At 54.1% G+C, this 25366-nt stretch overlaps 1 protein-coding gene across 2 annotated transcripts in view; it reads right to left on the reverse strand.

The window, feature by feature from the left end:
- Positions 1-2279: 2279 nt before the first annotated feature.
- LATS2 (large tumor suppressor kinase 2) overlaps positions 2280-25366 on the reverse strand; it is a 48214-nt gene continuing 25127 nt past the window's right edge. For both annotated transcript variants that reach the window (XM_082602579.1, XM_082602580.1), the window contains exons 3-8: positions 14259-14391; positions 11978-13257; positions 10492-11074; positions 9361-9543; positions 7717-7823; positions 2280-4491 (exon numbers count right to left, since the gene is read on the reverse strand). In XM_082602579.1, coding sequence (XP_082458705.1) covers positions 3994-4491; positions 7717-7823; positions 9361-9543; positions 10492-11074; positions 11978-13257; positions 14259-14391 — 2784 coding nt within the window. In that variant the 3' untranslated portion in view covers positions 2280-3993. The remainder of the gene's footprint in view (positions 4492-7716; positions 7824-9360; positions 9544-10491; positions 11075-11977; positions 13258-14258; positions 14392-25366) is intronic.

Here is a 25366-nt window from a genome sequence, read left to right on the forward strand (position 1 = left end):
ATTTTTGGACAAGCAAGAACCCCAACTTTTTTCCAGGTGTAAACTGAGGAAAAGGAAGATACGGCATTTGGCAAAATGGGATCCAACATAGGAAAGTGACAAAGAGCATTCCCAAGATGACAGCTGTTTGTCAGGCTTGAAGGGCAGGTGGTCCAGACTGCAGGATAAGGTGGACAAAGCACTTGTGCTCCTGGAAAACAGTCTGGGATTTGACAGATCCATGGCAGCAACTCGGGAGGGAGGGAGAGAGGGAGGGGGGGAAAGAGGGAAGGAAGGAAGGATGGACAAAACGCCTGTACTTTCAACGAAAGCCAAGTAAATGAAAAACCAAGGTAATTACTAAGTCCAAGAGGAAAATTTTTTTGTATGAGAAGGAAACATAATCAGAATACACTATTGGGCTCAAAGACAACCTAGCAGTCTTTTGTTTTTTGTTTTTCTGGGTTTTGTTTTTGGCCACACTTCGAGGCTTATGGGATCTTATTTTCCCAACCAGGGATTGAACCCGGGACCACGGCAGTGAAAGTCCTAACCACTGGACTGCCAGGGAATTCCCCAACATAGTCTTAATAATATTTACGTTGATAACTGATTTAACTAAAAGTTGTGAGAGAACTTACACTAGGAAACAGAGGTTGAGGAAGGCCTATAAGAGAATTACCATATGTGTCATTGGTAGAAAATTTTAAAATAAGTAAATCAAGAAATATCATTAAGAGCCTATTGGTGAAAATGCCAGAAAAATGACATAGAAGACATGGGAGAGGCTGTGTTTGGGAAGCAGGAAATGGCGAGATATGGACAGAGACTCTTTTTCTAAAAATAATATAATTTGGGGCCTTCCCAGGCGGTCCAGTGGTTAAGACTCCGAGCTCCCACTGCAGGGGCAGGGAGGCGGGCTTCACGTCTGTACCCGGGTCCTGGATCCATAAGCTACTCTGATCCTTTTGGAGACACCAGTCATCGGCTTAGAAAAGGCAGGAAGCTGGTGAGTTTAGGAGGGTCGAGCGGCGGACAGGCAGGAAAGGCAGAGGGCGCGATGCTGCTGCAGAGCAGAAGGCTGGACACTGGCTGCCGAGGAAGGGTGGTCTCTCCACTACCCAGGAGGGAATGACACATGAGAAAGAGATGAAGGCCAACCGCTCCGCTAGTCCCCCGATTCTGCCAGATGCCAGCGCAAGGACTAACGCACAGCCAGAGGACTCTGCGCAGACCCGTGCTATCCAGCGTGGGCCGCTGAGCACGCACGGCGACAAGCTTGCGAAACGTGGCTGGCGTGACTGAGGTGAGTTGTGAGCCTTCATTACTCAAAACTGAAATTGAAACCGAAACCCACTTCCACCTCCAGGAAGGTGCAGCAGATTTTTCCTACGCCTCCCACCCAGAACAACTAAAACTCCTGGACACGGCAGGCGGAACGGAAGACGCGGAGAGGTGGGGAGGCGGCGGCAGCGGAGCTGGGCCTCGGGGCCTGAGGACCGACGCAGCGCTAAGTGCTCCGGGGTTTCTTTTCGGTTCCAGGCTTGGAGCTGAGGCCAGCAACCTTCAAGTGCCAGCAAGCCGGGTCCCAGCGACAGCCCGACCCCCGTCCCACAGGAGACGGGCAGACAGACGGGCAGTAACTGCTCCAGTACAGCCAGTCAGACCAGAAAACCCTGTCCCCGGCCTTGCCAGCAGAGCCCGCAGCGTCCTGCTGGGGTGACGTGCCAGAACTCCTGCTAGGGCAGGACGCTGGGACCTCCACGCCCGTTGGCTGACGATGCCTCCCCAACGTGGCAGCCTAAGAGGAAAGCGGGGGCCGGCAGTAAGGGGGGCCCCTCCCTGTCCTGGTGCAGTCGCGACTGCCCAGTGGGGACCACGTCACTGCACCTTTCAAAAGACCAACTCAGAGTAAAACAAACGATATTTTCTGTATTTCTTACTACCATCAACCATCTTAAAGCAAAGGTGAGGCGTGAGCCTTGTCCTCTCAGTGTAACTGTCCCGAGCAGGGGAATCAGCTCCCACTCACGATTTACCTGACACCCCACTTCACCTGCTCGACAATCTAATGCCATATACTTGTCACCACCTTCACGAAGAGAAGCTGGTCACACAACTGCACCCCTACTTGGACCGTGTGCTGACCTGAAACCCGATCTCCTCTGGGGGGGCTCCTCCCCCCTCCCCCTCCCGATGGCAGCCCTGGCTGCGCGTGAATCACAGGAAAGCCTGGGGGAGTCGCAACACATGATATAAGCAAGAACTTACAAATTCCAATGAAGCTTGACACCAGTGGATTTGGATTCAAAACTTTAATAATAAATCGTGCCAGTAGAAGCTTTTCAAAGGCAATGATATATCAATAAATAATAGTTAAATTGAGTTCCTGAGAAAGAACCTACCACATGACGTCTGTCAGAGCGTAAATAACAACACGGCGTTACTGCAAAACTAGAGAAACACTGACAGTCACGACACAGCACAGCAGACCCAGAACCTGCCACTCACACACATGTAAACCAGTACACAGGAATCATCTTCTTCAGTTTAGCCATCGATAGACGCGTAAGTGTGCTGCCTAGAGATACACTAACTAATGGGATACATTATGCTAAAAACCTCAAGGAAAAATACGTGGAATAATATAATGAAAAATATGATGCATCAGGTTTTTAAAAAGCAAAAAAAGAATTTAACTTTTTATTCAAATATAAATCACTTTAAATAGGAATCATACTAATTTGAAATAGGAATATTTTGTGTTTATCTATGTAGTTATATATACATTTACACTCCTAAGAAAATATGTATGGCTTAAATATCTTTTCTTTTTCAACATCACTTTGCTGTTTCACAAAGATTAGAAAAATGTGCTTCTAAAACCAAGTTAAGATGGATCCTTCAAAGCACACTAGAAAGCACACGTGCTGATCGTGGGCACGTAGGGGGCAGGCTGCCTCCGGTGAGAGAACCCCAAGATCCCTGCCCTTCCGCGGGGCGTCTGCCGGGCGGGGCTCCGGCTACCCGTGGCGGCTGTACCACCAGGACAGCATCCTGACTCGCGAAGCAGACAGAGGTCCACGACTAACTTACATTTTTTTGGCAGAGCTAAGAGAATCCCTTTTGATGTACACAAGTGTAGTGCAGGACAAACGTCTTTGCCCCCCAAAGAATCCAATCACACCCACGACACATACAGTCACATCAGCTCTCAGGCACACGTGCATTTCCTCAACGAGAGAGGAGGGGTGCAGTCACAGCGAGGAAGTCACCACAGGACGACACGGCATCAGCACACTGTCCAGAATTACTCACTCAAAACGTATTCACAGAACCCGCTGTGAATGGCAAGACACGGTCACGCTTTAATAGAAAAACCCTGTTCATGCAGCGATCTCTCCACACTTGGCATCTGAAGTCACACCCGCGTGATCACCTGCTCACACTTCCTATTATACTATAATATGCAAAAAGCAAACAGAACAAAACAAAAGCAGCTTTTAACATATATCACAATTTTGAAATGTGGGGAAAATATAAAACAAAAACCACTGTGTGAATAAAATGGTATCAGTAACATCAGAACAGTGTTATCTTTTTTTTTTTTAACATTATTGCACAGAGATTTCTTATCACATGTTCTTCAATCTTTACGTCTTTCCCTAAATGTGAATAAGTGCTGTGGATAAAATACAAACGTAGAAAATAACAGCAGCATGATTTGTCAAAATTAATCCTATAATTTAGTAAGAAAAATGGCTATAAACAAAATAAGTGCTCTTTCTAAACTGTACTAATTTTAAAAAATATTGTTTTAATGCAGTGAAGGTCCTCAAAAGCCAATTCCAGGCCACGTTGACACCCGCCCCGCCATCAACCAGAATGTGGAGAAGACGTCAGAGGCGAGTCCTCTTTCAGAAGCTTTTCTGCTTTGGTTTTGGGTGCAGACCAGACTTTCAAGGGGCAATGGGCCGACTGACCTGAGGGGCCGACCCCCCGGTCCCCCAGGGTCTACACGTACACGGGCTGGCAGCCCCCGGCCTGTGCCCCCGGGGCCGGGCCCCCCGCCACTGGCTGCTCGGCCGCAGGCCCGGCCTCAGCCACCGCAGGCTTGGGGCACCGGAACGGGTAGCCGTTGTCGTCGAAGAACCTCCGGAAGGTGAACTCATAGAAGGCGTGCTCGGGGTGCCGGCTGCCCGGGGGGCCCAGCGCGTCCCAGGCCTTGGAGCTGTCCTCGCTGCCGTCCTGCCAGGGGCCCTCCTCGTCCACTGGGTCGAAGTTGGACGTGTCCATGGGGTGGCTGATCGTGGGCACGTAGGGGGCAGGCTGCCTCCGGATGTCGCTGGAGAAGTCGATGGCGCCCAGGAACGGGTGGGCCTTCAGGTCGTCGGCCCCGTTGCGGCCCAGCCGGTGCTCAGCCGAGCAGCAGAGCTTGGCGATGAGGTCCCGGGCCTCGGGGCTCAGCTCCACCTGCGCGGGGATGTGCAGCGTGCTCTCCCAGTTAATCACCTGCAGGGACAATACACCCGGTGTTCCTTCCTCCTCAACCTCGAGGCCGATGAGGGCCGTCCCGGGACAGGGTGTTAAAGAACGTGATCATTTCTTAACATTGCTAATCATCAGGGAAATGCAAATCAAAACCACAATGCAGTACACCCCCTCACAATGGTCAGAATGTCCATCATCAGAGTCTACAAATGATAAATGCTGAAGAGGGTGTGGAGAAAAGGGAACCCTCCTACACTGTTGGTGGGAATGTAAACTGGTGCAGCCACTATGGAAAACAGTATGAAGGTTCCTCAAAAAACTAAAAATAGAGCTACTATATGATCCAGCAATCCCACTCTTGGGCACATATTCAGACAAAACTATAATTCAAAAAGATACATGCACCCCTATGCTCACAGCAGCACTATTTACAATAGCCAAGACATGGAAGCAAAATGTCCATCAACAGATGAATAGATAAAGATGTGGTACATATGTACAATGGAATCCTACTCAGCCATGAAAAAATGAAATAATGCCATTTGCAGCAACATAGATGAACCTAGAGATTATCATAATAAGTGAAGTCAGACAGAGAAAGACAAATACCATATGATATCGCTTATATGTGGAATCTAAAATATGATACAAATGAACTTATTTAAAAAACAGAAACAGACTCATACACATAGAAAACAAAGTTATGGTTACCAAAGGGGAGAGGGAGGGAAGGAGGGACAAATTAGGAGTTTGGGATTAACAGATACACACTGCTATTCAATATATACAAAATAGATAACAAAGACCGACTGGATAGCACCGGGAATTACATTCAGTATCTGGTAAGAACCTATAATGGAAAAGAATCTGAAAATAATATATATCTGAATCACTTTGCTGTACACCTGAAACTAACACAATATTGTAAATCAACTATACTTCAATGAAAATAACTTTTTTTAATTTAAAAAGATCTTGACAATTTCACGATGGGAGAACAGAACAGACGTAGGAGGATCTGAGCAGCTACAAATGGTCAGTGTGGTTTCAGGGGGAGCCCACAGCCTGAGGCACAGGGCGAGGAAGCCACCCCCATCTGGTGGTGCTCAACCACACACATCAGCCATCAGGACGCTCACAGAGACCTGTCTGCTGTGAGGAGGAAGCCTAAGGGACTTCTTGTTTACACCTGGAGTCAGGATAAAGCAAGGCCAGTATAACCAGGAGTGGCAACGGGGGCAGGCGGTGCAAGGGCTGGCTTGAAACTGAGTTGTTTCAGTAGAGCCGAAGTTATACAACTCACAGAAGAAAACATAAAGGAAAACATTCACGATGTTGGGTTTGGCAATGATTTCTTGGATATGATACCAAAAGCACGGGCAATAAAACAAAACAAATACATAAACAGACTTAATCAAAATTTAAAACTTTTGTGCATCAAAGGACACTACTGACAGAGTGAAAAGACGAACCATGGAATGGGAGAATGTATTTGCAAAGCATATAGCTGACAAGGAATTAATATCTAGACTATATAAAGAACTACAACTCAACAACAAAAACCCAAAGAATCAAATTAAAAAAGGGCAAAGGACTTGAATAGACATTTCTCCAAAGAAGATCTACAAATGACCACGAAACACATGAAAAGAGGTTCAACATCACTGAACCTTAGGGAAATGCAAATCAAAATCACAATGAGATACCACCTCAAACCCCCTATAATAACTACTATTTAAAAAAAAAACAAAAGGAAATTAAGTGTTGGCAAGGATATGGAGAAACAGGAACCTCTGTACACTGCTGGTGGGAATGTAAAATGGTGCAGCCACTATGGAAACAGTATGGAGGTTCCTCAGAAAGTTTCAACATAGAATGACCGTAGGACCCAGCAATTCCACTCCTGGGTACATACCCAAAGGAATTGAAAGCAGGGACCAAACAGATACTTGTACACATACTTATGTTCACAGCAGCACTACTCACAAGAGCCGAAAGGTGGAAACAACCCAAATGTCCGTTGCCAGATGATGGATTTAAAAAATGGAATGTTATTTACACACAATGGAGTATTACTCAATATTACATACAATGTAATATCATTCAGCCTTAAAAAAGAAGGAAATTCTGACACAGGCTCCAACATGGATGAACCTTGAAGACATTATGCTGAATGAAATAAGCCAGACACAGAAGGATAAATACTGTATGATTCCACTTATATGAGGTCCCTAGAATAGGCAACTTCATAGAGACAGAGAGTATTGATACAAGAGCTGTTACAGGGACAGAGGAGAGGGAGGAATGGAGTCATCATTTAGTAGTTAAGCTCCTGCTTGGGATGGTGAAAATGTCTTGAAATAGGCAGCGGTGACTGTTGCATAACACTGTGAATGTACTTAACGCCACTGAATTGTACAGTTAAAAGTAGTTAAAATGGTAAACTTCATCACAATTTTAAAAATTGGGTTATTATCATGCAGACAAATTAGTAACTAGTTCAGCAATTCAATTAGGATATAGATAATGCCAAATTCCAATTTCACTGTTACTGTAAAGAAACCAAGCCTTAATTTAGGGTTTTTCTAATTAAGAGGTTATTAATTTCGGGTCCACCGTGGACTCCGGGGTATGCGAATACATCCTACAACTGTCAGTGAACATGTGTAAAGGCAGTGTTCTGAGAAGTTCCAAAGGTTTCATCAGGTTCTCTATTTAGTCTTTAAGTAATCAAATCATTCATTTCAGAGAGTAAATGGCTACCATTCTAAAACGAATTCTTTAGTACTGAGTTATTACTTGACAGAGTAATTTTTTAATTACTTGAAATGAATATCAGAAATGTGCACAACTAGCCTGACACATAACCTATAATTGGCCAACGGTAATGACAGAACATCCAAGTATCAAACCGATTTCCTCGGGCACAGTCACAAAGCCGTGTTGGTTGCTGCACGGGGCACCTGCCGCTGGGCCCAGACCCGCGGCCTCGGTGCTTCGCCCACTCCTAGTTCTCACCTGGAAGCACCACATCGGCAGGCGACCATGGTTCTGGTTCACGCGCACATCACAACTCAGCTCTGACCCTGTGCCTCTACTTACCCAGATAAAAAATTAATAGGTAATAACAAGAATACTTGAAAACATCCCATGACATACAACTGACGTCCCGACACCATTCGGAATAAAAGGTCAAATGTTGGCCTAAGCCTCCTGGGTTCATCAGAAAACCACGCGCCCCGTTACCTTCAGCTGCGTCTCCGTGGGAGTCGGCGCCAGGAAGGGCGGCTGCCCCACCAGCATCTCGAAGAGAATCACGCCAACACTCCACCAGTCGCAGAGCTGGGTGTATCCTGAAAGACAGCGTCACTCAGCTCCCACCCGCACACGTCCTCCTCACACACCCCGAGAGAACCGGCTCACGTCGGCGGGGAAGCTCCAGGCGGCGCACAGGTGACGTCACCGCCCCACCCGGCGGCGCGCGCGTGACGTCACCGCCTCCCGCAGGCGGGGCTTAGAACAGTCCGCGAGAAAAACGCTGCCGGGGCGTCCACGGTCTCCACGTGGGAGAAGCGTGGTCACGAGCATTTTCTTATTTTCCACCGTTAGTCTGTGATAAACACAGGATGCTCTTGTAATAAAAGGCTTTTTAATTTTAAAAGATTACTGTTATTGTTAGTAACAACAGTAACCAGAATTTTAGGTTCTTAAAGAACACGAACAGACGCAAGTTAAAATCGTAGAAACTAAAAAGCAGAAATTCTGTGATCCGAGGTCAGGTGAGACCAGTGATGAGGCTTCCCGGGGAGGTTTTGGGAGAACCGGGGGGAGGAAACTGGCAAACGGAACGGCTGCCACCTGTCGCGCCCCTTGGGGGCACCGAGGGAGCCGGGCCCCCCCGCAGGGCTGCGGCGGCCTGGGGCTCGGGCCGGGAGGCCTCGTGGAGGCTGCGGAGCAGGCTGATCTTTGATTTTGTCCCACGTCCCAGTCCGAGCCCCGCTCCGGTCTGCTGTCACCGAATTCTTGCTAAGTGTCACCAGCAGCCCCTGCCCGTGTGGCCCCGGAGGCTCCGCTGGGCTGCTGCGAACGGGGGGTTGGGGGAGACGGGTGTCCTGCCCCGCAGGCCAGCACCCACCCCTCCCTCTTTGAAAGGAGGGGGAGGGGGAGAGGTTTACTGGGCAGGGAGGTTAATACTCTAATACTCACGTGTACGTGAGGCGGTGAGAGGCTAGTAACCCGCGCTGGGTCACACAGCTCACAGAGAACACGGGCGAGGACCGAGGGTCCAGGCTCCAGTGACTGGAAACAACACGTGAGAACAGACAGGCCACTGCTCTCTGGGTTCATCATACGGAATCCCATGAACAAACGCAGCGCTGAGGGCCCTGCAGCTGACTGTCAGATGCCTCTCGTGCTCGGCCAGGCGCCCGCTGGATGGGACGGAGCGCTGCTGTCCCCACATCTTACCTTGAAGGTGCTTCTGGGCCTGCGGCGGAGAACTGGAGGACACGGTGTTTGTATCCTCACACCCGCTGCCCAGTGAAGGTGGTTGACCCAGGTGGGACCCCCCGCATCCCCCGCCACAGTCCTGTCTATCACAGGACTCTGTCAAAACCAGTTCTGGAGCGACTCCTCTGGGCTCCGGGGAGCAAGCCCACCTCGCACCCAGCCTGTCAATTCCGGCCTAAGGAAGGGCAAGTGGAGACGGGCCAGAAGCAAAGGCAGCTCCCAAACAGAGGGACACACACTGGAGGCCGTGTTTGCTAAGGAAAGAATCCAGCTCTCAGGCTCCCGTGAGCACAGACACAGCAGGGACACTTCGAGTCTCTGAAAGCTGGGGCTCGGGACCCTCAGAGGCCACTGGCTTGGGTGCAGGGCAGAAGCACGCACCTTTTCGGAGGAGCACTTCCGGGGCGATGTAGTTTGGGGTCCCAACCAGGGAGTGGGCCAGACACCGCTGGTGCTGCCTCCGCGCCCTCTGCTCCAGCGTCTTGAGCCGCTCTCCACAGCGGCAAGTGGACACGTCGTCCCAGAGGTCGCTGGGCTCCATGCTGTCCTGCCTGCTGTGGCTCCCTTTCACCCAGGAAGCGGGGTGAGGAGAGAAGAGAATGAAAAAGTTAATTTTCACTCTTCAACAATGCAACAAGCCCATAGCTTCAAAAGGAAAAGTAATCCAACCCAGCTCCTGACACAGTGAGAGAAAGATTCCTCCCGCCATCTCGCAGGTGGCTGAGGTCCTGGGTCTCACACCCAAGCCGTGAGGTGCACACCCGTGCCAACATGGGCGGCATGGGGGAGGCGGCCGCGGGGGCTGTGCCCTGTGCTGGGTGACAGTGCGGGGCCGGTGAGAAAGGCTCAGGGACTGTAGGATGGTGGCCCCAGAGCCTCTCAGGCCCGTCTCAAAGGCTAACACCACCTGTTTGATAGCCATGTTTTAAGACGGGCATGGAAAAGAGTGAGAGGATTTAGAAAATATGAACACAAATGACTTCAGTGCCAAAAAATGGGAATGAATAAAATGATTTAGGATTAGTTTTGAGTTAAAAAATAGAAGCCTGAGCTATAGAGTATTAAAATAACTATTATAAAAATTCAAGCCATGAATAAGATAATGACCAGCTGTTTCTGACTTTTCCAGGTAGCAGGACCACAGGAGGTGGAGTTAAGCTGGCTCCACAGCCAGGTCTGTGCCTGCAGGTAGATTCAGGGTGGCTGTGAGAGAGGGCTCCTTGGGAGGCTGGGAGGCTTGTTTTTTAAGGCTTGTTTTAATAGGGCACAGTGATGGCTCCTCAGCAAGGCCCCATGGGACCCTATGGCCTACTGTCCTAAAAACATATTAGTAAAATTTGAAGCCACTAACTTACAAAAAAAAAAACCACCTCACACGTCATACGACTTCTTCAGGGAGAAAAAAAGGATGTCACACCAAATTATACAATCACCCAGTGAGAGCTGCGCCCCAGGAGGGGAAGGAAAGGCCTGAGGCGGCACAGCTGCATCCACCCTGGCCTGAGACGGTACCTTTCTGGTAGTATTTGGAGTTGTGCGTCCACCTGAACCCAGTGCAGAGGCCAAAGTCTGTCAGCTTGATATGGCCATCGAGATCTATAAGAATGTTGTCCGGCTTGATGTCGCGGTGGATGAAGCCCATCTTGTGAACGCTCTCGATGGCCAGTGTCAGCTCCGCGATGTAGAAGCGGGCCAGGTGCTCGGGGAACACCTCCATGCGGATGAGCAGGCTCATCATATCGCCACCCGGGATGTAGTCCATGACGAAGTACAGGCTGTCCTTGTCCTGGAAGGAGTAGTAGAGCTTGACCACCCACTCGTTGTCCGCTTCCGCCAGGATGTCCCTCTCGGCCTTCACGTGGGCCACCTGGTTGCGATTCAGGACGTCCTTCTTCCTCAGCGTCTTCATGGCGTACAGGGCGTGCGTGTCCACCTTGCAGGCCAGGCACACCTCCCCGAAGGCGCCGACGCCCAGGGTCTTCACCTTCACGAACATGGACTTGTCCATCTTGGCCCTCCTGAGCCTGTTGTAATTGGATTCCTTCTGGAAGAGGATCTTCCTCATCTGCTCCTGCTCAGCTTCGCAGAGCCCGGCCTGTGCAGGAGGAAACAGGGGAGGGTCACCCTGGGGGAGCCCAGGGGGAAGGGTGGGGAAGAGGCCCCAGAACGCAGGGGACCCCAATCGATCCGCGGAAGCCAGGGTGCACAAGAACGGGGTCAGACAGTACAAGCGAGAAAATAACTCTTTGTTCTTTACATCCACATAGAGTCACAGATCTGGAATCGAAAGGGAAGACATAGTAACAGGGACTTCTTTCTCCAGGTGACCTTAGGCTCTAAAAACTACAGGAAGCTTATATTAATAAAAATCTGGGGGAAAGGGGACCACAAAATTCCTGGAGCTCTAAGAGCAATGTAATAATTTAATAATAGTTCAGGGGAAAATGGGAAAACAAACAAAGCCAACGAAAATGGGACAGCGGAAAGGGCACAAAGCTTATTTTTAGAATTTGGAGTTGTCGGCTCTCTGTGATTTAAATTGACCATGGCACTTTAATCTAAATAATTTCATTAATAATTACCTTTTCTAACAGTTTAGTGCCAGCTAGGGTATATTTCAAACCTTATTTGCTAACTATAGACTTAAGGAAGAGATGAATCACTACTAGATATATTTGTCTTTATTAATCCCACAATTTCAATGTATAAAACCTCCAACTTTCTACTCTTTCAAAATGTTTCCTTAGCAGTTAGAAAAACTTGGTGGATTTGTGCACGAGTAAGGACACACCATAAAAACCAATGCGTTCATTTACGTGCCGGCACATCAGGCAGAGCCCGTCCCCTCTCGAGAGTGAGGGGGAAGGGGAACGCGATGTGCTGGACTTCTCCAGGTGGGACCCCCGACACCAGCCCCGCTCCCCGGGAGACCACCGGCCTGGAGGGTAGGTGCGTGAAGCAGAAGCAAGAAGGGACCCGCGGCGACCCCACGACCCACCTTGGCCATCTCCTGCTCCAGCTGCAGCCTGCGAGCCACCTTCTGCTGGTAGGTCTTCAGCACGTTCTCCACATGCTGCTCCATAAAGAACTTGAAGGCGGACGGCGAGTAGCTCTTGATGCGCGACTCCCGCTTCTCCTCGTCGCGGCAGCCCCTGCGCACGGGCACCGGGGACGTCTGGATCTGCTTGCGGTCCTTGCCCGCCTTCTCCCCTTTGGCGCCCCTAGGGCTCCTGGGGCTCCCGTCGGGGGGCTCGGCGGCCCGGCTGCCCCGGAGGCCCTGCTGCAGCCCCGCGCACAGGCCGTCCACGTCGTACTGCTCGGCGCGGCCCTGCGGCCGAAGCAGGTGCCGGGGGTAGGGCGGGGGCCGGCCCCGCGCCTCGGCGCCCCCCGGGGCGGGGGGATGCTCGTCCTGGGGCTCCAGGCCCTCGAGCGCGGGGCCTGGCGGCGGCACCCAGGCGGGGTGCGAAGGCCCCACGGCCGTCTGGGGCTCGGGCCTCATCACCCGCACGCTCTTCACCGCGTGCAGGATGTGCGCGGCCGTCACGGCCGTGATGGCGTTGGGAGAGGGCGCGGCCGCCGCCTGGTGGCCGTTGAAGGAGCCGGTCCTGCTGGGGCCCGGCTTCTGCAGCGAGTCCCGCCGGGCCAGGCCGGCGCTCGGCCACTGCGGCGCGGGGGGCGCGCTCTGCTCAAACCGCTCGGCGCCGAGGCCGGTCCGGGAGGGGGTGGCTAGGCCCGGCGGGGGGCTGTCGCCAGCGAACACGGCGCCCCGGGGGCCCCCCGCGTGCACCGGGTGGGGCTGCTTGGGGTGCGGGTGGGGCGCGTACGCGGCGGCGCCGCCCGGGGGCGGAAACGCGAGGCCGGGCTGCACCTGCACCTGCACGGCCGGGCCCTTGGCGGCCAGGCCCGCGTACCCCCCGACCTCCGGCGGGGTCTTGCTCTGGAAGGAGGGGCTGCGCTGGACGCCGTAGCCCAGGGGCTCCCCGGGCACCAGCAGGGGGGCCCTGTAATGCGGGCCCTGCAGCGGGGGCGCCGGGCCCCCGGGGCCGGGGAGGCTCATCCCGGCGGCCTCCCCGGCGGCGGCGTAGCCCTTGGGTGGGTGCGGACGGCAGTGAGGCCCGACGGCGGCGAAGAGAAAGTCCGGGTACTGGCGGGGCGCCTCCTCCAGGGCGGCGGGGCCCTCGAAGGCCGGCCCGCTCACCTGGGCGTAGGGCGGGAAAGGGTCACTTGCTCCTTCGAAGCTCGGCCTCCGCGGCACAGAGGCTGGCGGCAGGCCCTTTCCTGCAGAGGAGGGAACGGGAGGCTGACGCCGCGGCACGGCTACTCCGCGGCCGAGGGCCTGGGAAGGCCCCTGACGCCAGTGACGGCCGCGTGGGCAGCGCCGGGCTCCCAGTCCAAAGGCCGTGCCCTGCCTGTCCGAGGACGCCCCCACGGAGCACCTGGCCGAGCCCAGACCCTCTGCAGCTGTGCTTCCAGCAGAAGCCACAGCAAATGACACTGTTCTCAGGCTAAGATGATGCATCAGAAAGACCACGAGCAAGGCAGGTGCGGGGTCATCAGAGAGTGGGCGCTGCCTCCTGAGGGGCTGGGCTGCAACACAGACCCCGGGACCCTCAGAGTCTCGACACGGTGGCCAGCGAGGCACTGTTTAAGGGAACTCCTCAGTCAAGAAGAAAACAGAAACCTGTGTCCTCTTCACAAAGAAGATACGGCTACAAAGCCCGTGCAATTTCCCCCTCAGCAGATGAACTGGGCTTATCCAAGGTCTCCCACGAAACAGGGAACACTCCTGTTCAATATCCTGAATCCCTTACTAAAGCCAGGGACCTCAGGTCACCAAAGTGGCCCCATCTGCTCTACCAGCAAACAAAAAGATTCAGTGACAGCCAGCAAGGCAGGACATCTGGTGCTGGGGCCTCTGGCCCTCCCCAGGGGCACCAGGGGGCTTTCCCACACCTCTGCCCAAGGTGTCCAGCTCTGGAGGCACCTGCCATTGGGCAGCCTGCTCTCAGAGGCCACAGAGTGGGAAACGGTGTGTTTCAGAATCAATGAAATAAGCCTCCCCTCAAAGACTCCCCCACAAGCCCAAGAGAAAGCAGAAAGAACCTGCGGGGTTGCCTCATTTTAATATCCAGTGAATTTTCCGATCTTTCATAAGCAAAACAAGTCCACAAACCCAGCAAGTAGGAAGCACCCAGCTCAGTGTCATATCTGCCACCCGCTGTCCCCACCCTTGGGCGACCGTCAGGATGGCCCCTGCCCGCGGCCCCCAGCGTGCTCACCTGGGGAGGTCTGCTTGACGACCCGCACAATCTGCTCCTTGCCCGGCTCCAGGTAACCCATCTTACTGATGAACTCCAGGGCGGCCTCGATGCTGCGGCTGCCGGTCTGCTTGAGGGCCCTGCCCGCCATCTCCTGGGGGTGGGGTGGACACAGAGACGTCAGTGGGGGCCTGGGTGTGCGTCCCCTCGACACGAAGCCTCCAGGACTGCCTTCCCGCCCTGCGCCCGGCTCCAAGCCAGCACCACTGGGGCCAATGACAACCTCACACACACTGACACCCAGACCGCGACGATGGGCCTGGAGGACCATACGTCCTGCTCCTGCTGAGAACACTTCTGTGACCAGACTGAAGTTCCCGTCTGGCCTGTGGAAGTCAGATAACGGGCCTTCCCCACCCCAGGCTTCCTGGGGGAGGGACCCCTGCCCCGAGGGGAGAGCTGCACTCTACTGTTTACAGTGCCCCGTGCCCATGCGGGCGGCAGCGGGCGAGAGAGGACATCAGCCCAGGACAGGCCCCAGCACTGCTGGCGGGATGAGCACCCGGGGAAGAGGGCTGGAGGACGGAGAGGGACCAGGGACTGATCACAGGCCAGACGGAGGCACAGCCGGCTCTTCAAGGACAGCCGGGATTTGGGCAGCCGGAGGGCTCAGTGGAGGAAGGGTATTCTTGGCAGCAGGTGGTCAGAGCAGGGGCCTGGAGCGGGGAGAACGGGGAGGCGGGAGGGGACAGCGGGGAGGCACCACAGACCGGGCCCCCTATCTGAAGGCAGTCGCGGGAGCTTTCCAAGCAGGGTCAGGGGTCCGTGAGAGGATGGGCCAGGGGCAGAGCTGCAGACACCGTGGTCGGGTGCGCAGGCCGGAGGGGGAGGGCTGCGAGGGCTGTGGCCCAGGCGCCCGCGGTCGGCTCTGCAGAGCTGTGGGCAGACAGGGGAGCCAGCCTTCAAGGATGGCACCGGGAGGGGCAGCTAGAGGGGATTCTGTGGACAGACGGGGGTCTTCTGAAGGTGGAGGGGTGGGTGGGCGGGGAGGAGGGGACTGCAAATGCAGGAAGCGGGTGGTGACCGGAGGGGAGGGGTCTGAGAGCAGCAGGGGTGGGAGAGCCTTGACAGAGACTGCTGTAGCTCGGACCGGAGAGGAGAAGGCAGTGAGCAGGCAGCAGGACCCCAGGCCGACCCCAGGTCCCCAGAGGACAGAGGCCGGTCAGCAAAGAGCCACGGCAGGAGCCCAGGAGATGCCCCGGACCCTGAGGACGGATGAGCCGCTCTCCCCACCTGCCGGGCCAGGGGCTTTTCGCGGCTAACAGAGTGGACCTGTCCCCGCGCTGGTGTGTCTGCCCCTCTGTTAGGACTGCGACAGCCTGGGGGCCTGACCCTCCTGTGGCTCAGGGCTGTGCCCACCCACCTAACACAACGACGGGAAGGACTCCGGTGCTTCACATCCACTGACTGTGTACATAATATTAAACCCCATCCTGGCCGGGCCCCACGGGGTGGCTGGACAAAGCGCGCACGCGGCCGTGACCTGTGCCTGTGTCCTCGGGGAGAGGCAGGAAGAGCCCCGCCCGCGAGCCAAGGGCTGGGGGGGAGGCGGCCTCTGGGGGCAGCAGCGGGAAGGGACGGCTCGCGAGGCTGGGCAGCGGTAGCCAGAGCTGCCTTGGGATCGAAGGAAAGGGCACGAGCTGGGGGAGAGCCAGGCCCCTGCGGACAGAGCCCATCTGCTGTGCCTGGGACGGGACTGAAGCCTTGGCTTCTCTGGGGTGACCGGCCACACGTGTGCGTTGCTTCAGACCGGCTATGTGTCAAGGAAGCGGCGACCCTGAGGACCAACCACGCCGGACCGTGTGTGTGTTCAAACTCTCTGCTGCGCACTGGCCTCACAGCCTCAAGATTCCAGCCTTCCTTACGCTTCGCTTCCAGTCGAGGAACTTAAGCAGCAAAAACACCGGGAGGCAACCACAGGTACCGCCGTGCTCACAGGGCTGTTTTGAATCGCACAACGAACCATACACCGATCACACACCCGCCCACGCTAACGCGCCCTCCTGTTTAGTAAACAAGCCAGTCAGGCAGTGTTGCCCTTGCCGTCTGTGCCTTCCACCAAATTGAGCAAGTGTGCAGTTTCCGTACATTAACTCTCAGAGACACTGCTAGACATATATGTATAGGAGTGCTTTAAAAACTGCAGGAAGGGACTTCCTTGGTGGTCCAGTGGGTAAGACTCCGCACTCCCAATGCAGGGGACCCGGGTTCGATCCCTGGTCAGGGAACTAGATCCCGCACGCATGCCGCCACTAAGACCTGGCACAGCCAAAATAAATAAAATGTAAGTAAATAAATAAATACTAAAAAAACCCCACAGACTGCAGGAAACTCGGGATCATTTTTAAATCTTTACATCAGGAATCACAACCCTGTCTTGCCTCCACCCCCCAGAAAGCAGGACCCCGTTTCTGTGACTCCAGTGCCCAGATGTCAGGCCGGCAGCGTGCCGTGCCGCTGTAAGAGCGGTGCCCGGGGCCGCCCACAGCCTGCCCCTGAGCTGCGCCCCAGCCGGACGGCACGCTTGCCCCCGGCCTTCGGGAGCCAGGTGCGCAGCGGCCCAGGGTCTGCACGGCTGCCCCCGCGCCACCCCCTTGCCCCTCGGCTTCTAGACCTACGTCCCCTCCCGCCTGCCCTCCCTCTGTCCCTTGTGCTCCACCCCCCGAGCTGCCCGGCTTGAAAGTCCCGCAGCACCAGAGCCCGGGGGCAGGCAGCTCCTCACGGCCGTTTCCCGGAGCTTCCAAGAGCCTGAAGGGCGGGTGGCTGTCTGTGACGGTGAAGGAAAGGGCGACCCAGGCTGCCCAGGGCCCGAGCCAGAGACGCAGGCCCCGCGGGGCGAGTGGATCCCGACCCAGGCTGCCCGGGGCCCGAGCCGGAGACGCAGGCCCCGCGGGGCGAGTAGTTCCCGACCCAGCCTGCCCGGGGCCCGAGCCAGAGACGCAGGCCCCGCGGGGCGAGTGGATCCCGAGCCAGCCCGACACACCCGGCACCGCGCAGTTCCCGGAGAAGAAGAGAAAACTAAGGCCAAGCAAACCCGCAAGGGGCCTCTGAACTGTGAGTGGGTGACGAGAAGATGAGGCACCACTCCGGCCCTCGGCCCCGGCGTGGCCCCTGGAGGCCCCGGCCCGACAGCAAGGCCGCGGGGCAGGGCGCCCACTGAGCGCTTCCGAGGAAAAAGATGTTTTTTAGAGTAACTTATAGGTAGGGGATGAAGAAGAAATTTGGGCTAAAATTAAACACGCATGGAAAATGCTCAACCTTACCAAGGATCAAAGAAACACTTTTAATAAAATAGCGTTTTATATTGAATTGTTAACACCAAAACAAAACAGTTATAAAGGCAAATGGGCTGGTGAAACTCTTCACAGTCATATATATTTGGTCCTTTGAGGTGACTATTTGTTAACAACTACCAAAAGTTATTAAACGTGCACCCTGATTTAAAAGTCAACTTGCATAAAGATGTCTGTCTGAATTAGATATAATACAATAAATCAGCCCCTCAAACAGAAGCGTGTGGGGCAGGAGAGGGCTTAAATAATCCAATGAGAGAATGATTATGTTAATTATAATTAATGTATTCCCTGGGATACACTTAATGCAGCCCAAGAATACTTGCTATGGCCAAATTCTCTTACTGGACAAGCACTAAGCATCTAATATTCTCCTCTACAGAGTGCACAGCAGTGAACAAAATGTGCGACTTTCAATAGGGTAAACAACATGAAGAAATAGTGACGTGCAAAATGTGTCTGAGCATCGTCTACAAACAAGGGCTTGATTAGAACACGAGGAAAACAAGTCTGACAGTTTTATGTTGAAATATGCAATGATTTCTTCTTGTTAAAGAGCGTAAGCTGATGGGAAGACTTATGCGTACGTCCAGTTCCATTATAATAAAGCTGCCAGTGTTATCCAGCTACATAATTGTGGGCAGATGACAAAAATCCTCCAGATCACAGCTGAGTCCAGTGAGAGGGCAAGATTTCACAAGGTCATCCCAAAGCTCCCTTCAGCTGGAAAGTTCCATGATTTCGAGGGATGTTTGCTAAAACATTAAGGATTTTCTGTTGGCACTATTGAGATAGGTGAGCGGAGGTGTGATCCATTCCAGGGAAACTACCACAATCCCCTATGAGTTCACACACACACACACACACACACACACACACAGAAAATGAGAATGGTATCATAATATTGATTACTGGTGTGATTAGTGAAGTCTGAGAACCTAAATAACGTCTTTATTTCAGTCTATCCAGCTGGTTATTCCAGTTGTCCTATTATGAGGCCAATAATAAAATACCTACTTTGCTTCTATTTATCATAATTTGGCTACACAGTCAGCAGGAAGTACTGCCTTCTAAATGCTCTTGCAACTTCACAGGCCCTTAAATAAGTATTTTACTTGGGTTAATATTTAACTACAAAACCATTCTTACATCTTCGTGGGATTTGTTCTTAAAGGAGCACTACACTCCTGGATATGCCTGTTACGATAACTTAGGTCCAACCTCTTTTTGAAAAAAACACTCCCATTTTTGTCAATAATGAAAAGCCATAGAGAAATAGAATATAACATACAAAACCACTTTGCCGTGTTCCAGGAAAGGGTAGGGAACCAGTTTTAACAGCACATGTGTCGCCCAGGGTCAGGGCCTCCTAAGGACGGTCAGCGGCATGAACCTGCCCGTGGACACAGTGGGCCCGCCGCTGGGCTCAGGGAACAGGCTCTGCCGGGCCTCCCCAGCATGCCCCGCCCACCCCCCGTGCTCTGTCAGGAAACCCCTGACCGCACCCTCACCAGCACATGCCTGCTTTTAGGGAGACCGACAGGTCCTCTAAAACCTGGCTCGCACAAGTCACCCAATAAATAGGCACACACACAAAACCACGTGCCTCCCTTTCACAAAATCTCTAGGACAGTCTCTTCTGCCCCAGGAAACAAGGAAGGAGCCAGACCGTCCCTGCCAGGGAGAGACGAGCCCTGGCGTTCTGAGTTCTGGGGGAAGCAAGGAGCCTGTGGCAGAGAGCACAGGGGTGGACGGTGCGGGCCCCTCAGAAGACAGGTTCCAGGGGGGAGCTGGTCACCACCAGCCAGAGGGCCTGACGACACGAGTGGGTAGAGGTCCGTGGTGTCCCAACACAAAGAACGTGACGCTAAGTTAGAGAGACAGGCGCGTTCAAAGCCTGAGCCGAGGATGCCAGACGGAGGGTGGAGCTGGGGCGGGCAGAGTTCAGAAGAGAAGGTCTCAGGCAGAGAAAGCCTGGGGACAACACAGCCTCACTGGGTGGTCTGAACTGGGGCACGCGGTGCGACGGGGCCCAGGGCCAGCCTTCCCGCTCCCCCGCTGGGCAGGGCCCCGGCTCCTTTCAGGGCAGATCAGAGGTCAGGACAAGGGTCCAGAAGGAAGGGCTTGCCAAGCTCTGCACACTTGGTTCTGAACTGCACTGTGGACTCTACAGGGTAGAGAGAAGACACCGGCGAGAAGGCAGGCCCAAGGGCCTCCGGCCACTGTCCTCCGGGGCCAGGAGGGGAATCGAGGAGGGGTTTAATGGGAAGCTTTGGCTCGCACCCTTGTTGGGAACTCTGTCGTCAGAGGTACAAGGTTTTCACGAAGGAAAGGATTTGGTTGTTGTCTCAGCCCACGATGCCAGACGACGAAGCAGGAGGTGGCGGTCCAGTGCGTGAGCAGCGGGACCCTGGGCCCAGGAGACGGGGGCGGGGGCTGCCCGCCGCCTGGTACCTGCGGACACAAGATGGAGCCACGAAGGCCAGACCTGCGCCACGACTGGGCGTCAGGACGCCGGGAGATGGACCAGCCAGCAGAGCTCAAGCGCCAGCGGCTCAGCGTGATTCTGGAAGAACAGGTTTCTTCATCAGCTACGAGCCAGGCTGGGCTCCCGAAATTCAGGGGCCTGAGTGTGTGGGGAGACTCTTCCCGTGCAGACAAGGGCCACCGTCAACTTCTGCCATTCAGACGTCTCAGCCACAGACAGCACATGCGCCTCCCCACCAAGCATCCTTAGTCACAGACCTTCGAGCTCCTTTCTGCGCTTTAAATGAGTAGCTGCGCTTTTCCTGTGTGTCCTGTAGCCCTCTGCACGGCCTCCGTCCCACTTTGCTGGGGACCATCAGCCCACGGGCATCAAAGGGAAGGGACATCTAGATGCAGATTTCAGGGAGCTCTCTTCTCTGTGGTTGTTTTTTAAAATGTTACCAAGTAAATGGGGCGATCTAGAAAGTTATGGGCTCATTTAAGAAGGAAGACAGTCTTCTGCTACTTCTACACCCTTGAAAGATACAGTGAAATTTACAAAAATGTTTAATTATGAAATATGGTACTGAAGACAAATTTCCAAGCTAGTTTTTATGTAATTTTCAGAAAAAGTTAGGGAGTTCCCTGGTGGCCTAGTGGTAGGATTCCAGGCTTTCACTGCCGTAGCCCGGGTTCAATCCCTGGTTGGAGAACTCAGATCCCGCAAGCCTCGCGCGGCCGAAAACAAAACCAAACAAACAAAAAAAAACCCAAAACAAAAAACAATCTATTAAAAAGAAAAAAAAAGCAAAGAAAAAGTTACAGTGTAACCTTGAAATGGACATACACAGGCACATAGCTGCTTTGCAGGCACCCTTCTGGCCGACTCAACCCCGTGGTTCTGAAATCCTTTAAACTGGGACTTCCCTGGTGGTCCAGTGGGTAAGACTCCGCACTCCCAATGCAGGGGGCCCGGCTTCGATCCCTGGTCGGGGAACTAGATCCCACGCGCGTGCCGCAACTAAGACCCGGGGCAACCAAATAAATAAATAAATATTGTTTAAAAAACATGTTTGAAATCCTTTAAACTGATTTCAGGGTTTAAATGGATGTTGACCCCCAGTGTGAAAGCCCATCGAGTGGGCCGGGACAAGGATGCTGGCTTTTACCCTGATCGAGGCAGGAAGCCACCTAGCGTTTGGAGCACAAGATCCGACTTCTGTTTTAAAAGGGTCCCCTGGCTGCGCTGTGGAGAGCACAGTCTAAGGGGGATGAGGGAGCTTAAGGGGCCGGCGTGACCGTGCAGACGCACCGACTGTCCAGGTCCCCACAGACTCCTGCTGGGTTCCCGGGAGGGCCCTCGCAGCCCAGGGGGACCTCAGCTCCTCTCATGCTGCAGACCAGCCTTTGGGAGGGTCTCTTCAACGGAGGCGCAGACTCGTGGGCCTGTTGGTGGGAGGACTCGGGACTGAGACAGAGAGCGGGAGCTGTGCACGAGTCTCCGAGTCTTGGAATCGCCCTGAAATGCAGGTGATCAAAATCAGGAAACTGGGAGTTCCGTGCTGGTCCAGTGGCTAACACTCCGAGTTCCCAATGCAGGGGGTCCGGGTTCAATCTCTAGTCGGGGAACTAGATCCCGCATGCCGCAACTAAAGATCCCGCACGCAGCAAAGAAGATCCTTCGTGCCACAAGTAAGACCCGGTGAAGCCAAATAAATAAATAAAATATTTTTTAAAAAATCAGGAGACTGAGGCTCAGAATGAGTAATCATTTCCCAAGTTCATACAGTCAGTGGTAAAGTCAGAACTCAAAATGCAAATAGTCAAAAGAAGTCCAACATCATCAGTCATCAGAGCCTGCACTTTTTAAAACAAGGGGCCATCTCACACTCATTAGATGGACAAGTTATTAAAATACCTGACACCACCAAGTGTTGGCTAGGACAGGGAAGACCGCCCCGCAGAGGCTGAGGACGAGACGCTGACCCGTAAACCACACAGAACACTGTGACAGCTTCTGGTAAAGTCAGGGATGCTCACATCCTGTGACCCACAAACCCCACTTCCGGAGGAAGTCCCCACGTGTTCACAGGAAGACACACAGGAGAACGCCTGCTGCACTTCTGTCGAGAATGGAAAGCTGGAAACAATCTAAACACCCATTAGTGGGATAACGGAGACGTCAGTGGCGGTGAAATGACAGCAATTACAGTGAACGGGAGCCTCGACCATCAACGTCGACAAGCCTCAGAAACATGATGCAGACGGAAAAAGGAAGCTGCAAAATCATATTATACAGGGGTTTTAAAAAACTTGTAAAACTGCACCGCACTGCAGATTGGTTACAGAATGCGTCGGAAGCAACAGCAGCGAACACGAGTGGGGGTGAGGAACCCAGCACGGAGGCCCAGAGAAGCTGCTCCGTGCGACACGGCGCTGCTCCCGAAGCTCTCCGGAACAGGGTGGGAGACGGTTACGTCATTCTCTCTGCTTCTATAGACGTCTGAAATATTACATCGTCATCAGTCATCACAGGCATGTGTGACAGGAAGGCCAGCCCCGGTGCTGCCGGCCCACGCACGGCCTGTGCCCCTTGTCCACAATCCCGCCTGCTCATCCTGAAGTTCTCGGGGCCAGAAGCTGCGTCCTGCTCACGTCTGTGTCCACGGCTTGGCAGACAGGAACTGCCTGGGCGCTCGGAAAGCGATGAACGAACGGAGGAACAGACAGGCCAAAGCCCAGCCCTTCCTGCCCTGGCGGCCCCACCTCGTGAGCGCGCAGGGGGCGGGAAGAGCGCCGTCCCGCATGGTCTCCGCCCTGGAGGCTCTCGAGGCGCCGAGTCCCACCCCCCTCCGCACCTGCTCCTGCCTCAAACAGCCCCTCCTGTGGCCCAGCGGGTCCTGTCCAGCAGTGAAAGAGTTAATGAGGGTCCTACCCACTGGCTGTCGCTTACGGGTGACAACGTTCCAACAAGCTGGGTGCCCCAGAATAGACCAAGGTCTATCATCAATTCACTGGAATACGACACTTTGTTTTTTTTAGACAGTGTGTCGGAGAATAAAATGACACGGGGCAATGCTTACGATATACTGTAAAGTAAAACAAGCCAAGCACAAAAAGTGGGTCACAAAAACATACACGGGGCTTCGGCTCATACCTGCTGCATCAGCCGCCAAATCACTCTTATCATTTTCCATCCGTGCTCTGACGCGACAGTCACAGTGGAGGAGGGACCTCAGGACGTTTTGGAATAGAGAAGCCAGAGGGAGGGGGTGAAACGCCCAGGAGCAAGCTGTGAGCCCACCGGGCAGGAGAGGATGAGGACCCAGGGTCCCACCCGGCCCGGCCCTCCCCTCCCCTGGGGACACTGAACCCGAAGCTCCGACCAGAGACTGCAGCACAGCGAGGGGCAGAGGGTCAAGGGAGCCAGGACATGGCCCCCTCGGCACCGCCACACCTCACGGAGCTGAGGGTCTCCCCTCCCCCGGAGAAGCCAAGCCCGGACGTGGGCGGCAGTGAGTCCGGCCTCCAGCCAGCCACCCTGCAGCGCAGCCCCCGCCTTCAGCACTGTGGCCATCACCCCCACGTACAAACAGCCTCCAACACAAGCCAAAGCAAACAAACCCAGTAGCACATACGATATGGCCTCATTTTGTAAATTAAAAAAAAAAAATCACACCAGATACCAACATGTTCACGGTGGCACCTCAGGGCGATGGGGGCCTGACGATCTTCCAGAAACGCAGCCAAGTAACCACCAGGTTCTCTGGTGTTGGGACCCACGACCCCCCCTTACTTCCTCTCACCTCTTCTTTGGCTGCTGTTTAAAAATGCTTCCTTCTCTCGGCTCTATGGAGACGGGCTTCTAGAGACCGTGCGTGTGTGTCAGCTCCGGCTGCGGGTCAGAACCTGTGTCCTCTCCACCCTCCACGGACACGTGTGACACCACAGCAGGGATGCTCCTCGTTACAGGGAGGCCTGGCTTTCTCCAGCTGGTCACGTGCCCACAGGCAGCAGACTAAACACCAGACGATAACTACACATGTGCTTGCAGGTGCACGATCGTTTTCTCTGAGAAAACAGCTACTTTAACCCACCTTGGGACAGGTCCATACAATGGGAGGCTCTGCCCTCGGCCAGGAATTTCAAACATCTGGGCCGCTGCAGAGTTAAGAGTTCCAAAGACGACAAGCTTCATCAATACCTGCCGGAGCTCCACTAGGAAATCTTCCAGCCAAACTTTCTACCTAGCAGCGGTCCCACTTTAAAACGATGCTCTTAGAAAATGCCATTAGCACCCCTGTCGGAGAGTCGCACGTACAGGCTGTTGGCAGATTTGTAAAGAAATGAGCAGCAGGAAGGCCTGTGGGGTGAATGTGTGGACAGAGGGCCCTGCATCTGAGCCCCGTCCTGTCCGCCACAATCACCCCGAGAACTGAGTGCCGCCAGCCACGTGTCAGAGATGCAAAAACCGAGAGAGTAAGACGGATTAGCAACTTACCCAAAGCCACAGTGATAGCAAGGACTAGATAGGAAGGAGAGGCACTCAAAGCATTTGTAGCGGGGCCTCCCTGGTGGCGCAGTGGCTGAGAGTCCGCCTGCCGATGCAGGGGACACGGGTTCGAGCCCTGGTCCGGGACGATCCCACATGCCGTGGAGCAACTAAGCCCGTGCGCCACAACTACTGAGCCTGCGCTCTAGAGCCTGCCAGCCACACCTACTGAAGCCCACGTGCCACAACTACTGAAGCCCCTGAGCCTAGAGCCTGTGCTCCGCAACAAGAGAAGCCACCGCAACGAGAAGCCCGCGCACAATGAAGAGTAGCCCCCGCTCGCCGCAACTAGAGAAAGCCTGTGCACAGCAACGAAGACCCAACGCAGCCAAAAATAAACAAACACACAAAAAAAGCGCTTGTAGCTGTTACAGAGCAACTGGCAGCGCTCGAGTCGGCGGCTTCACGGTCTCGGCTGCGGGGACGCGGGGGTGACAGGGAGGTGCCCCCTCAGGCAGGAAGAGGCCCACACCCGTGGGTCTCACTGCCCACTTCCCACACGCTGCCCGGGCCGGTTAAGGCCCAGCTGCGGTGGCAGGTGAAGCAGAGCTGCTCCAGGGCCTCCAGCGACTCACCAGAGCCGTGGCCTCACCGTGTCAGTCCCAAGTGGACGGGAGCAGGCGCCCTGACGTGATGCCGAGGAATATGCTCATTTCTTAGACTGAGCAATGGGCTCCAGGGAATACTTATCATTATACCTTATAGAAGCTCCAAAATCCATGCAAAGAGTCTGATTTTCTGTAGACAAGCTCTAAAAC

Source organism: Mesoplodon mirus (genome assembly GCF_964341445.2).
Source record: "Mesoplodon mirus genome assembly, chromosome: 17".
Classification (NCBI taxonomy): Eukaryota; Metazoa; Chordata; class Mammalia; order Artiodactyla; family Ziphiidae; genus Mesoplodon; species Mesoplodon mirus.